Source organism: Mesoplodon bidens (assembly GCF_964165515.1).
Source record: "Mesoplodon bidens genome assembly, chromosome: 4".
Taxonomy (NCBI): Eukaryota; Metazoa; Chordata; class Mammalia; order Artiodactyla; family Ziphiidae; genus Mesoplodon; species Mesoplodon bidens.
The window spans coordinates 52,495,907-52,508,960 of NC_138160.1; the positions used below are offsets into that span (position 1 = coordinate 52,495,907).

Genomic DNA, 13,054 nt, shown 5'->3' on the forward strand with positions numbered 1-13,054 from the left:
TTATCGGAAAAAGGAGAATAAAATCAGAGGAGGCAAAACACCAGATGCCCACTGTGCATATAATAAACAACAAATGTGGCAATTTACCATGAAGGTAACAAAACCCAACTTCAGGGAACCTCATTGCATAGGCTCCTCCCAAGACCATATTAGATAATTCTGTATTTAATTTTTTGGATTCTTTTTCTTAAAAAGGGCCCCCAGTTATATGTTTTAGGACCAATAAAACCTGGAACTGCATCTAATAAAAATGCTCAAAATTATTTTTGAAATTAATAAATATTCCAATATATTATACTTCTTTCTGGTTTTAGTGGAAATAAACCATTTACTAAATAGTTTATTCACTAAATTCTTTGCAATAACTTAATCTTTATTTTTTTCTTTTCTTTTCTTTTTTTTTTTTTTTTTTTTTGAGGTACGCAGGCCTCTCACTGTTGTTGCCTCTTCCGTTGCAGAGCACAGGCTCCGGATGCGCAGGCTCAGCGGCCATGGCTCACGGGCCCAGCCACTCCGCGGCATGTGGGATCTTCCCAGACCGGGGCAAGAACCCGTGTCCCCTGCATCGGCAGGCGGACTCTCAACCACTACGCCACCAGGGAAGCCCACTTAATCTCTTTGTACACTAATAGGAAATAACTTGATTATTCCTTTCAGATCTTTCCAACTTCTCAGGATTCAGCATCTTAATGTATTTTTCTTCGCCTCTGTCACAGACCCACACAGATAAGGTCCTTTTCCATTTTTGCACAGCCCAGTTTGAGATGTGCATCTCTGGGTCGCACTGTGGTTCCTGATAGCGCCAATTTGAAGAAACTTACCAGTTGTTCATATTCACTCTTAACTAATACTCATTTTTTTAAATTCTCAATTCTAAATCAAAACAACTTCTCTAAAATTACCATAGAGAACATGAAATGTAAGGTGGATCTTATATTGCAGTGAATCTAGGATGTGAGTTGAGTCAAAGCTGTATACCTATAGAGGACCCATTATCAGAATTGTGCCAAAATTGGGTCTAGATAACCAGAAAATGTACCGTTGTTATTGGGGTTTCCAACTGCACTTTACCCTTCTATTTGGCAGTCAGCCCCAGGAATGTAAATTCATGCTGTTTTGAATGAGGGGGAAGGTGAGGGAACTAAGTCTGCCTGCTGCTATTCTGATTACAGCATTTGTCCCTCAGAGAGACAGCTCTGGGATTGATGCTATTTTTCTTCCCTCTCAGGAAAATGGCTTGGGCTGTGTATCAGGGAAGACCAAGGGGCACCTACAAATGACAATTTCTGCTTAATCCCCCAGCAGGTTTCCAAATCTGTGGTCCTTCAGATGTGCCCTTGATTCTGACCCATTTATTCCCTCCCCCCCTCCACCTACTGCAAGAAATATGGCATAGAAACAGAGTAGTGCAATTGTGTTGCCTTTTTTTCTTTTAATTTGTTGAAATGGTCTCTAGGCAGAAGAAGCGGGGAGTAGAAACCAGATGGCTGTAGCTGAAGTAGAAACCCACTACTAAGGAGCTTGGAGACGCTCAAATCTGGTGGCAGTATTTCCCTGCAGGGACAGGGGATGAAACAGCAGAGTGGTGGCAAAAGATTTCCAGAAGACTCACCTCCAGTGTCCTGTTTTCTCTATCCTAGGTCCACACACATGTAAAATGCAGTCCCTTTTCCTTTAATTTTCCAAAGCACCACGAACCTTGGGTTAGAGCAGACTTTTCTTTAAGTTTGGTAGTGGGGAGAGAGGTAGTTAGTGGTAACACAAGGGTCTATATCACAGGACTTAATTTACAAATGAGTATTATCCATCCTTCTTTCGCCTCCCTATACCTTTCCTCAGCATCCCAACCACTCACCAAATCCCAGAAAATTTCACCAAACCACCTGATGTGTTCTTCAACCTCTCCTCCCTACACACATGAGGTAGAGAGAAATTTGAGACTGAGGGAAAAAGGAACCGTCAGAGCTGGCTAAGAGTTAACCTCCTCATCTTCCTACATTTGGGGAGACTCAGCCAACAGAAGAGTCCTTCACCCTGGTCTCCCTACCATCTAAACACCTGGAGGATAATAGCACACCAAGGTCTGGGGTGGGAGCTGATGCTTCTCTCCCCCACTCATCCTTAGGGAAAACTGACTCAATCTTTTGTGAAGCACTATACAAATGCAGCTGAATATCCATTCAGATATCCCCTGGTTAGGGTTTTTTCCTCCCCAACCAAATACATGGTATCTTTTTCAACACTATTTCTCCAACTCTCCAACACCAACTGGGTGTCCTACAACTCAATACCTGGAGTTAGCGTCAGGCCCCACATGTTTAAGGACTCAGACCCACAAATCTGCACTCACTGCAGAGACCAGTCACAAGTATAAAGTCCCCAGATTACCTATATTTCTGTCCAACTTGTCTACAAATTCGGGGGTTCCCACAAATGCCTCTCAGATTCGATAATTTGGTAGCATGACTCACAGCACTTGGGAAAGCACTTTACTTACCAGCTTATTATAAAGAATACAACTCAGAAAGAGATGCGTAGGGTATGGGAGGGGGGAGGGGGAGATGCCATGCCCCCTCTCTGAGTATGCCAACCTCCCAGCAAACCTATGTCTTCACCAACCCAGAAGCTCCCTGAACCCCATTGTTTAGGGGTTTTATGGAGGTTTCATTATGGAGGTTTCATTATGTAGGCATGATTGGTCACACTATTGGCTATTCATGATTAAATCAGTCTCCAGCCTCTCTCCCTTCTGGGGAAGTTGGGGGGGGGGGAGGGGCGGGCTGAAAGTTCCAAATGCCTAATCAAGGCTTGGTCTTTCTGGTGACAAGGGGCTCCTATCACCCTTATCACTAGGGAAATTACAAGGGTTTTAGGAGCTCTGTGCCAGGAACTGAGCACAAAGACCAAATATCTTTCTTATTATACTACCCCATTATGTTCACGTGCCTTGTAAAAAAAAATTCTAGAAACGTCTCCTTAGGGTGTTAGCCTTTCTGGCTATTTCTGGCTCTCCCTCTCTGTATACTCTCTATAACCCCAAGAGATTGACCAGAAACTTCCTTTTTGTTCTTCATTAGGCTCTGCAACACATAAGTAGTTCCCCTGTGGCAGAGTTCTTTATCTGTCCCCTCCAAACAAACCATTCATGGGAACAAGCATTCTCAGAGCGTTGGAGTTGAATGCCCATGCTACCTCTCTTCCTTCCAGAAGAATCTTAGGATGCCAGTGGTAAGAGTGAACTTAAATGGCCAAGGAACTCACCCCCCAGGGCCCCCTTTCACGCAGTCATCTTCCCCACTATCCTGGGCCACCTCCATTGGCCTCTGGGTCACTGATGCCCCGTAAAGGACAGTTGAGTCATTTTGAGTGTCCAGGGAGCCCTATTGGCTCTTATTTGTTCGAATCTCTATTGGGAAGCTCTCAGAGCTGGGTCCTGAGATTCTGGAATGGAAGACCAGGAGCTTGACTCGTTAAGATGGGATGGGATGGGTTGAGGACCAGTTTGACTGAAGGCCTCTTGCATTCTGCCCCCAGTGCTGCAGGTTTCTCTCCCGGCACATGGTGAACATAGACAAAAACAAAAACACCACCACAACAACAAAACTCCCGGAAACAAAGCTATTTTTAAAAACTGTTATCAAGAGATCTTCCTTCTGAGGCACAAACCTCACTCCCTCCTCGTTGGGCTTTACTAATCCGTGGCCTCTGAATGTGTTGGAAGGTGAGGGCCTCAAGCCCACACTGGTTGATCTGAAATCCGTGTTTATGTCCCAGCATGTGGCAATGTGCTCCACTCTGATGACACTTTTCGTTTCTAATAATAGAGCAGATGAAGTAATATTGCAATTGATGTTCCCGGGGATTTGATTGGATAAGTGCATAAACCCTGGAGGGGGAAGGGGTTTGGACGGATCACATTAGTATTCCTGTCCTATCAATGTGCGGGGCCGCGAACAACGTCAGCCGGACCGATTCCCTGCGTCTGCCAGTCCCGCCACGGATTCATTAGGGATCCTCGAACAGATGAGCCCCGTGGAGACGAGGAATCAAGACAACGGATTAGAGCCAATTGCCTGCTTCGGGGACTGCCAGCCCTTCCAGGCCTGGTGACGGGGGAGGGAGGAGATAGACGAACGGAGCGCCGCTGCGGGAAGACACCCGAAGCCAGAGCGACAATCTTCCCCCTGCCCGCCCTCCTCTCCACCTGGCAGCGCAGGCTTTGAAAGCTGCTCACCCATCTGAATGGAAACTAGGAACCGCCGGGCGGCGTGTTCCTTCTCGCCCAGCCTTGCGATCCATGCCGAGAGGAAGGCAGTGCGAGCCCGCGCCAGCGTCCAGCTCCCGGGACAGGGCCGGCAGTGCTGCTGAGCAGAACTTGACCGAGCTCCTTCCTCTCTGCTAGTGGAAGCGATGCTGCACGGCACAGCCAGCGCTTCCCCGGCTCTCCTTCAAGCTGAAGGTTACCCACCCGCGCAGCCAGTCCCAAGCCTGTGAGCGCCGCGCCTCGGGTCCCGGCTCCGGCTGCTTGGCGGCGGCGCGCAGGGCAACTACCTGGCCGCCCGCGCCGGGGCGCACTGCACCAGCGGCTTCGGCTTGGTGGATGTGTATGCATGAGTTCTGCACCGAATGGGCGCAAAAAGCGCCCCAGCCGGTCCACCCGCTCCTCAATCTTCCAGATCAGCAAGCCCCCGCTGCAAAGCCGGGATTGGGAGCGCAGGGGCAGCGGCTCCGAGAGCGCCCACAAAACTCAACGAGCCCTGGACGATTGCAAGATGGTAGGTGGAAAATGCGCCTCCTTTTTTTTTTTTTTTTTTTTTTTTTTTTTTGGAGAGGTGGGGGAATCGTGTACGTTAATCTTTTGCCTGAGTGCCAGGAACTCCGCCACCCTCAGCTCCTCCATGCCGGTCACGTGCACATGAACTATTTTTAAATCTGCAGTCCCCCAGATTCGGGGTGACACCCGGGTCGTAATGGCCCCGCCAGGAAGTGCCGCGGAAAGGGTCTTGGGGTCAGCGGCTGTAGGTCGCGCCTCTACCCCCTCGGAGAACGGCAGATAGGAAAGACACGGTGAACTGGCTGGCTCACCAGGGAGGGAGGGGCTGAGTAGGTAAGAGTGCTGCTCTGTGGGGAGACAGTAGCAAACAAACCCAAATAGAGTGCACGGGGCTCTGCGGAGGGGACGAAGGTTCCAGCTCAGAGGCTGTAGCCGGTCTTCCCGTCAAGCTCAGAGCCCAGCCGGAGCGGTTCAGTGGTCCGGCAGGAGGTGAATGGTTTGCCTAATATAACCCACCTTTGGCCTTTATCCCCAGGCCAGTTCAAATCCACATCCCAGCTGTGGTAGAGGGGAGACTTCTATGCGAGAGTGCCCAGCATCACTCTCTAGTTACCTGGGAGTGGCATGGTAGCTCTCCAAATATGCTCTGGCTCTTCAGAAACTGAGTCTGAACGGGTGGTGGCAAGTAGGTCTGGAAACAGAGCTTCCATGACGAGACTTACCGATGTAAAATAAACACTTGCTTTGGATGAAGAGAACTTACATCTTTGTGCCCCAGTCTTTAAACAATCTGTAGGCTCTTTAGCAGGAGATTTGGGGAGGTGGCTCAGGGGTCAGCGAAAGCCTCTGTTTAGGTACGCAAAATAGGAAACTTCCTGATCAGTGTCTTATGAAAGAAACTCGCTCTCTTTTCCAGCTTGTCCAAGAGTTCAACACGCAAGTGGCCCTGTACCGAGAATTGGTCATTTCTATCGGGGACGTCTCTGTCAGTTGCCCCTCACTCAGGGTGGAAATGCACAAGACAAGAACCAAAGGCTGTGAAATGGCCCGCCAGGCACACCAAAAACTTGCTGCCATCTCGGGGTAGGAGACTCTTGGCATTATTTGGTAATTCATATACATGATGTGTGCATGCTAGCAGATATTTATGGTGACCAAGGCCTGAGAGATGTTCTCTGCAAATGAGAGGTTTTAACCAATCACCCCGAGATCAGGATTTTCTAGAGAGCTATGAACACACTGTAGACAAAATTATAATCCAAAAGTTGTGTGATTCTTATATATGTATTGAATATTTGGGTTATTAAGTGATTTTTTAAAATTAACTTTCAATATGCTGGCCACATGTTGGAATTTGGGGCTTAAGATGTTTTTGCAGAATGTTTGGGCACCAAACTGAAGTTAAATCATCATGCCTCAAGATTATTTTGTCATCTGCTGCTAAACATCTACTGCACAAAAGCCCTGTGCAGTAGGGGGAAAATCTTTGCTAAATCCCAGATTTACTAAACTATTTATACTATGAGATAAATTCCTATGATATCATTTAAAATAAATTCCCTAAAATAAAGTCTTGGATATAAATTACTCTCTTCACTGTAGTGTATGAAAGGGAAGTTTTAACATGAGGAAAGCTTTTTAAAGATTGGGGAAATTCACAATTCTAACTAAATTTAAGCTTTTTGTGCCCCCCCCCAATTATTTTTATTTCTTTTTATCACGTTTATGGATTCTCACGCTGATTTTAGGTGATAAGACAGTGAGTGAAAACTTCTCTCCTGAGACCGCACTCACTCCTTCCTGATCTCTCAATAGTGGGAGAAAAGTTAGTCCTGGATTTTGTTAACAGTTTCTATTTTCAGATAAGTACAGAGAGCAAGGAAACGCAGGACTCCTTATGCAGATACATTGATTTAAGTGTTTGATTCGGTCTGGATATAGCTTTTAACTATTTGTCTTCGTGAGTATGGTTTTATCACAGTAGAAGTTCTAGTTAGTCAGACTCTCCTGATAATGCTGCAGATTGATCACTTGTAGGAATTATATCTAATTTACTTTTTTGAAAGAATCACTCTTTGTTATCTTTAATGCCATTAATATGTACAGTGACAATTATTAGTATATAAAGATTAGAAAGCCATATGTCGCCTCTCTTAATAACTAGTCTACATTTGACAACAGGCATTTTACATGAAAAATGATTCACTGTGCTAACCTCCTTGAAGTGAGAGATACATAAAATATGTTGCAAACCTATTTAATTTAGTAGAAATACTGAAAAGTATTATCCTTTTCTGTTTTAACTGTTATATTATACTTAACAGGAGGTAAATCTGGGAGTGAATCTAGGAGGTGGAAAGGAATTAAGTGTTTAAGGAATCTGGGGAAAAAATGCAGCTGTGATAAATCTCAGAGAAGAAGAGAGAAAAACAATCAGAAACACAAAAGGGAATCATGGTGGACTGAAAACTGTGGAGAAACAATGATTCAGAAGGAAAATGAGGGCTCAGGGCTAAGGAACTGCATCTACGTAAACTCTGTGTCTAAGAGTGTATGGTGTGGTTATATCCAGAGTTCCTTTAACTTGGAACTCAAATTGATATGTTCTAATCAGAGAAGATGGACTGGAGAAATGAACAAGGAGTTCAATTTAGTCTATTCGGCTACACACATGAAATTCAGGTTCTTCTAAAGGTTTAGGAAAGAAAGAGTCTGAAACTGTTGGCTAAAAGTTGAGTTTTGGGGATTTGAGGTGAATTTTATGAATTCAGGGGGTTATAGCCCTTTACCACTTACTTACATGTTATCTGAGGGTTGATGTTATTGGGGGCAGTTTTATAAGAATTGGTGGGAAAATAGGTTGTTCTTAAAGCCTTGCAAAAGTAAGGCTAACTCTGTAGAATGTTCTAGAGTAGAATTCGAAACATTTTCCTCCTTAAAATAACAATGAAATACAGTTCAACCTTCTTTCTAAAACATGACAGCAATATTGAAGGAAATCCCTTTAGCTCCTCACCATCTGGGCTCCATTAATGAAGGATGTGATTCCCCTTGGTGGAATTTCATTCCTGATATTGCTAGTTATGTGGGCTCTCATTTCAAGCTTCATGTGAAGGCTGGTAGGGAGGCTGTAGGATTCACTTTACAATTTGATGCAGGGGTAAGAAAACAATGATTCCTGGGGAATGTAGACAGAAAGACTAGATTTCTTGACTGCCCATTGTTTGCTGGCAAAATCCATTTAGTTGATAGAATAATCCTCTGAGGGAGGGATTCGTATCCTTATTCTACAAATGGGTCTTAGAGAGGTTAAGGAAATTGCCCAAAGACACACAACTAAGAAGTGGTACAACTCTGATTTGGCCCCAGGTTTGCATGCTTCTGAAATCTGTGAACTTTCCTCCATAAAATGTTGCCATTCAAAAAGGTGTCACGTAAAAAAACAAAGTACTGAGACATGCTAATGTATAGATGAACCTCCAAAAGAGTACACAAAATGAAAGAAGCCAGTCACAAAATACCAAGTATTATATGATTCCATTTATATGAAATGCTCAGAGAAAGCAAATCTATAAGAAACAGAAAGATTAGTGGTTGCCTAGGGCTTGGGGTGGGAACAGGGTGTGAGTGCAAATGAGCTTGAGGTATCTTTTTGGGGTGATGGAAAATGATTCAAATTTGAATTGTGGTGATGCTTGTACAGCTGTATATTTTCTGAAAATCAATGAATTGCAAACTTAAAATGAGTGAATTTTATGGTATGTAAAGGATACCTCAATAAATGTTTTTAAAAAGGTATGATCACCATCAAAAAGGTATGATGAACACTTGACTTTCATTGGCTTTATTCTTTTCTACATATGTAGCTTTTAGTGAAAGGGATATGAGCTACAGGGATGGGATAAAGTAAATCTTGGCTCTCCGTGCATTCATCAAGATGCCTGCCTGATAGTGATCATCTAAGCACCAATGCGTTGTTCTTTGTAGGAATACAGGTGGGGGGAAAGGCAGGAGTTGAAGGAGTAAATGACTTCTCTCATTTCTTACCAACACAGACCACTCCTTTCTTCTCTACCACCTGGCTCTGGGGCCAGAGGAAGAAGGCAGGGTTGAAAGTGGACAGGGTAAAAAGAAAATGAGGCAAGATAAAGAGAGAGGAAGAGAAAAAACAGAGTTAGGATTAAACCACACAGGTAGCCCATGGCATTGTGAGACCTCTCTATTGAGACCCACAATTTCATCATTCCTAAGGTCTTTAACATTTTAATATCTCTGAATTTACAGTTCATTTTACAATGCATCATATTGAGTGGCAGCATCTTTTCTTTCCTAATGGTACATAAAACAGTGGTGTTTCTTACAGTGGATGATGTCTAAATGTAATAAAATACAGTTTGGGTTAAAAGTAAAAAAAAAAAAAAAAAAAGAATTAAGCCACAAATGCTACATCCCTTTCATCCCTGACCAGTTGAAACCCTCAAGGAATGGTGACCACAAGAGAAGAAAACTCGGACTGTGTTTCTCACTAGCTGACCCTTCGTAAGAAGGCCATCTTCACAGATACAACCAAAACACTTTCTCAGACTGTGTTTAGATCAACAGAAGTTCAGGTACAGCCTTTTCTTTCAAAGGCATTGGATGTTTTCTGGGCAGAGCCAGCCAGCTGAATCCAAAGCCTCCTCTGAATGGCTTGATTTACCACAGTTATTGTACCTTCACCATGCTGATCCTCTCCTAGGCATTAAAGCTAAGAGGGGCACTGCTTGATGTTTCTGTGTATGTGTGTGTGCACACACATGCACTTATGTGTGTGCACACGCACACACGTCAGGGGTAGGAAGTTGTCTGGACCCTGTCTCCTTGGACTTCCCTCCAAAAATGACTTCTGAGACACCTTTGAAGAATCCCTAGAGCTCCATGATACAGAGAGTACTGATTTAGCAAAATGTCCTTGTTTTATGTTTGAGGAATCTGAGATTTGGAGGATTTAAAGTGACAGCTTGGTCGAGTATACATGAGGATTTTACAGTCAGGCAAACCAGGGCTGAATACCATCTTTGCTGACCTTGATGGAATTACTCTCTAAATCTCAATTCCCTTATCTGTAAATTAGTTGAGAGGATTTAGGGAGCCAGGTGGGTGATGCCTACGCTGACAGGGGTACTCTGCCAGTCCCAGGCTGCTCTAAGACTGGAACCCAGGTTTCATGCCCTCTGGTCTAGTGCCTGTTCTATCAACCACACCATCTCCTGAGAGTGAAGAGAGAAGAGTACAGCATACAAGCTAGGAGGACCCAGAAGAACCAATATCCTCCAGAAAACCCCAGCAGTTTATGCTATGGTGGTGGACTGGTTATTAGGAGTCCTTTTCCTTTGCTGATGTGGTACTTTCGTTGCACTGGATATTCACACCATGACCTTCTGTTAGTGGCTGCTGATTAGAGTGAAAGTGAGGTTTGAGTATGCTAATATGAGAGGCAATATAGCTGTCGTGGGAAAGAGCATTGACTCTAAATCAGATTAGACCTGGATAAAATCCTGTTTTTACCACTGACTAGGGATACATGTGTACTGATATTGCAAATTGCTTCATAGGGCGGTAAATGGCTGTGCGGCACAGTGGTTAAGTATATAGACTTTGGCGCTAGACTGCCAGTGTTCAAGTCTCAGCCTTACCACTCATAAATAGTGTGACCTTGGGCAAAGATGTTGTCTCTCTCTGCCTCAATTTCTTAATCAGCAAAATAGGGCTAATAAATAATGGGACCAAATCATACAGTATTCTGAGGATTGAGTAAAGTAACCTACAGGAAGCACTTAGAAGACTGCCTAGCATACAGCAGATGCTATTATTAAGTTCAGATTAGTGTTACTGTAATTACTAATAAGACATTTAAAATTCAGGTGGTCAAGATACATTTATATTAAAAAAATCTGCCCCTCAAATAGTTTTCAAATAAATATTTTAGCTGAAATACATTTTTGTTTACTTTGGTTTCTTACATTATGTTCTGAGGAATTTTCTCGGTTGAAACTTCCCAGATGGCTCCCAAAAGGCCTCTTCTTTAAAATCTTAAAAGCAATATGGAGATGTGAAAGTTCAAAAGTAGTTAAGTTTAGAAATACTTTCTTGGTATAAATCAACCTAGATTCTTCATAAATCATAATATTTACAAAACCTTTTGGCCTAGCTCTGGTATAAGCTATGTGGACAAGCTTATGCCACTGGACAAGACTATTAAATTCTCTGTACACCTCAATAATTGAATTGAATGATTTCTGAGTTCTCCGGCTTCATCATTCTAGTGTTCTATGTTAATTCGTGTAGAATCACATAGATTTTGTTTACAGAACTGAGCTATGAAAAAATCAGCACATGCAGGAAGTTTGATGATTGAAGTCCAGAAGTAATTTGTCAGGATGTGAACATACTATATCACAAGGAGAATCTTAATCTCCTAATGGCTTCCGGGAACAATATAGTGATTATCCTAGGGATCCATACCCACAGATTTTAGGTTTTTCCTTTCAGCAATTATTTTCCTGGCCAGCCATGCCTGTGTTTTTCTCCTTTCTCCTTGCATCTCTCCTTGTGTTTTTTCTTCTATTTTTTTTGGTCTATTTTAGTTTTGTTTGATATTTATTTGACTTTTCTGCTCTGTATTTTCCAGTCCCCCTTTTTGTCCATTCCCTGTTGTGTTTGCTAGGATGTTGAAATGGGAGAGAGAGAACACAGAGCTGCAGCTTAGTCAGTGATGCTTCCTCTCAGCACTTTGGCTGAGACTGCAGCAATTACGTGGGGTGGTAGAAAACGGAAGGAGTATTTGTTGACCATGGAGGCAGCTCACTCAGCTTTCTTTAATCCACATGATAGAGGAGGCCTGAGGTATAGTAAAATAAGCCTGGTTGGCAAGCATGCCAAGCCAGCTACACTGTCCTTTATGTTTCCTTCCTATTACAGGTGTTTGGGTTTTTAAATTTTAACTCTCACTGGTCAAATAGTGAAAGGTGAGTTATATCTGCACCAAAAGAATATGATATCCATCTGAGATAATGATGGGAGAACAATTCTGTGTCAGTTTTCTAGGGCTATAGTAATAGAGTACCACAAACTGAGTAGCTTAAACAGCAGAAAGTTCTCGTCTCACAGTTCTTGAGGCTAGAAGTCCAAGATCAAGGTAAGGCAGGGTTGATTCCTTCTGAGGGCTGGGAGGAAGAATCTGTTCCTGTCTCTAGCTTCTAGTGGTTTGCTAGCAATCTTGGTGTTTCTTGGCTTGCTGAAGTATCTCTGCCTCCATCTTCACATGTTCTTCTGTGTGAGTGTGTGCGTCCAAATTTTCCCTTTTTATAAGGACACCAGTCTTACTGAATTAGGGGCCCACTCTACTGTACCAGTATGACCTCATGCTAACTTAACTAATTATATCTGCACCAACCTATTTCCAAATAAGGTCATATTCTGAGATGCTGGGTGTCAGAGCTTCAACATATGAATTTGGGGGGTGGGGAAAAGAAAGTTCCACCCATAGCAAATTCCCTTCACCCATCTGCAGTAGAATACACACTTTGGGTTGTTTGTTTCACCCACTGGGGATGGTGTTTTGCCCAACACTATCTACATACTTTCTCAACACTTTTGCACAAAGACTTCCCAGCACCCAGTGTTTTATCATTTGCAAGACTGTAGCTCATATTAGGGGTGGGGTTTGTGACAATGCAATAGAATGTTTTCTGTATGAAATGGATGTGTTCTCAAAGAATCCCCAATATGGTTAGCACTTTGCTATAACCAGTTTAATTACTGGTGTCTGAAGGTGGAGCAAAATCCAACTGCCAAAGAGAATGTGAGGAGGAGGTGTAGATGCACCTACAGTCCACACGTAGGACATTCACTTTCTCTGGTCTGCATGGCTAGATGTGATTAGGTGGTGGTCCCTCAGTGATGCTGATTCTGTTGCTTCAGGGCCATAGCATACTCAGGAGCAAGTGACAAAGGACTGCCTCACACCAAATTAAAGAAATGTGCTATTCTTATCAACCAAACTAAACGTGATAGGGAATCTAGATACATGGTCTCCCACTGCCAGTTGAAGTTTAGCCTTTTTATGTGTTGAACATATCTAATGACTTTCACCTTGTTAGAGCTTTCTAATAGATGTTCCAATTAGAGGGAAAATTAAACCTAAAACAAACTCTAGGAAACTCATCATCACTTTATTATTTATACCGTGAAGTACAAGAGAGCAAGGCTGTGTTTCATTCATGTTTGCACCAAGTGCCA

At 43.3% G+C, this 13,054-nt stretch overlaps 1 protein-coding gene across 1 annotated transcript in view; it reads left to right on the forward strand.

Moving 5' to 3' along the window:
• Positions 1 to 3,971: 3,971 nt before the first annotated feature.
• The window catches only part of RGS7BP (regulator of G protein signaling 7 binding protein), a gene marked incomplete at both ends in the record, with an annotated part of 117,416 nt that continues 108,333 nt past the window's right edge, over positions 3,972 to 13,054 (forward strand). The window contains 2 exons of the mRNA XM_081233935.1: positions 3,972 to 4,775; positions 5,691 to 5,857. Of these exons, the coding sequence (XP_081090061.1) occupies positions 4,611 to 4,775; positions 5,691 to 5,857 (332 nt within the window). The remainder of the gene's footprint in view (positions 4,776 to 5,690; positions 5,858 to 13,054) is intronic.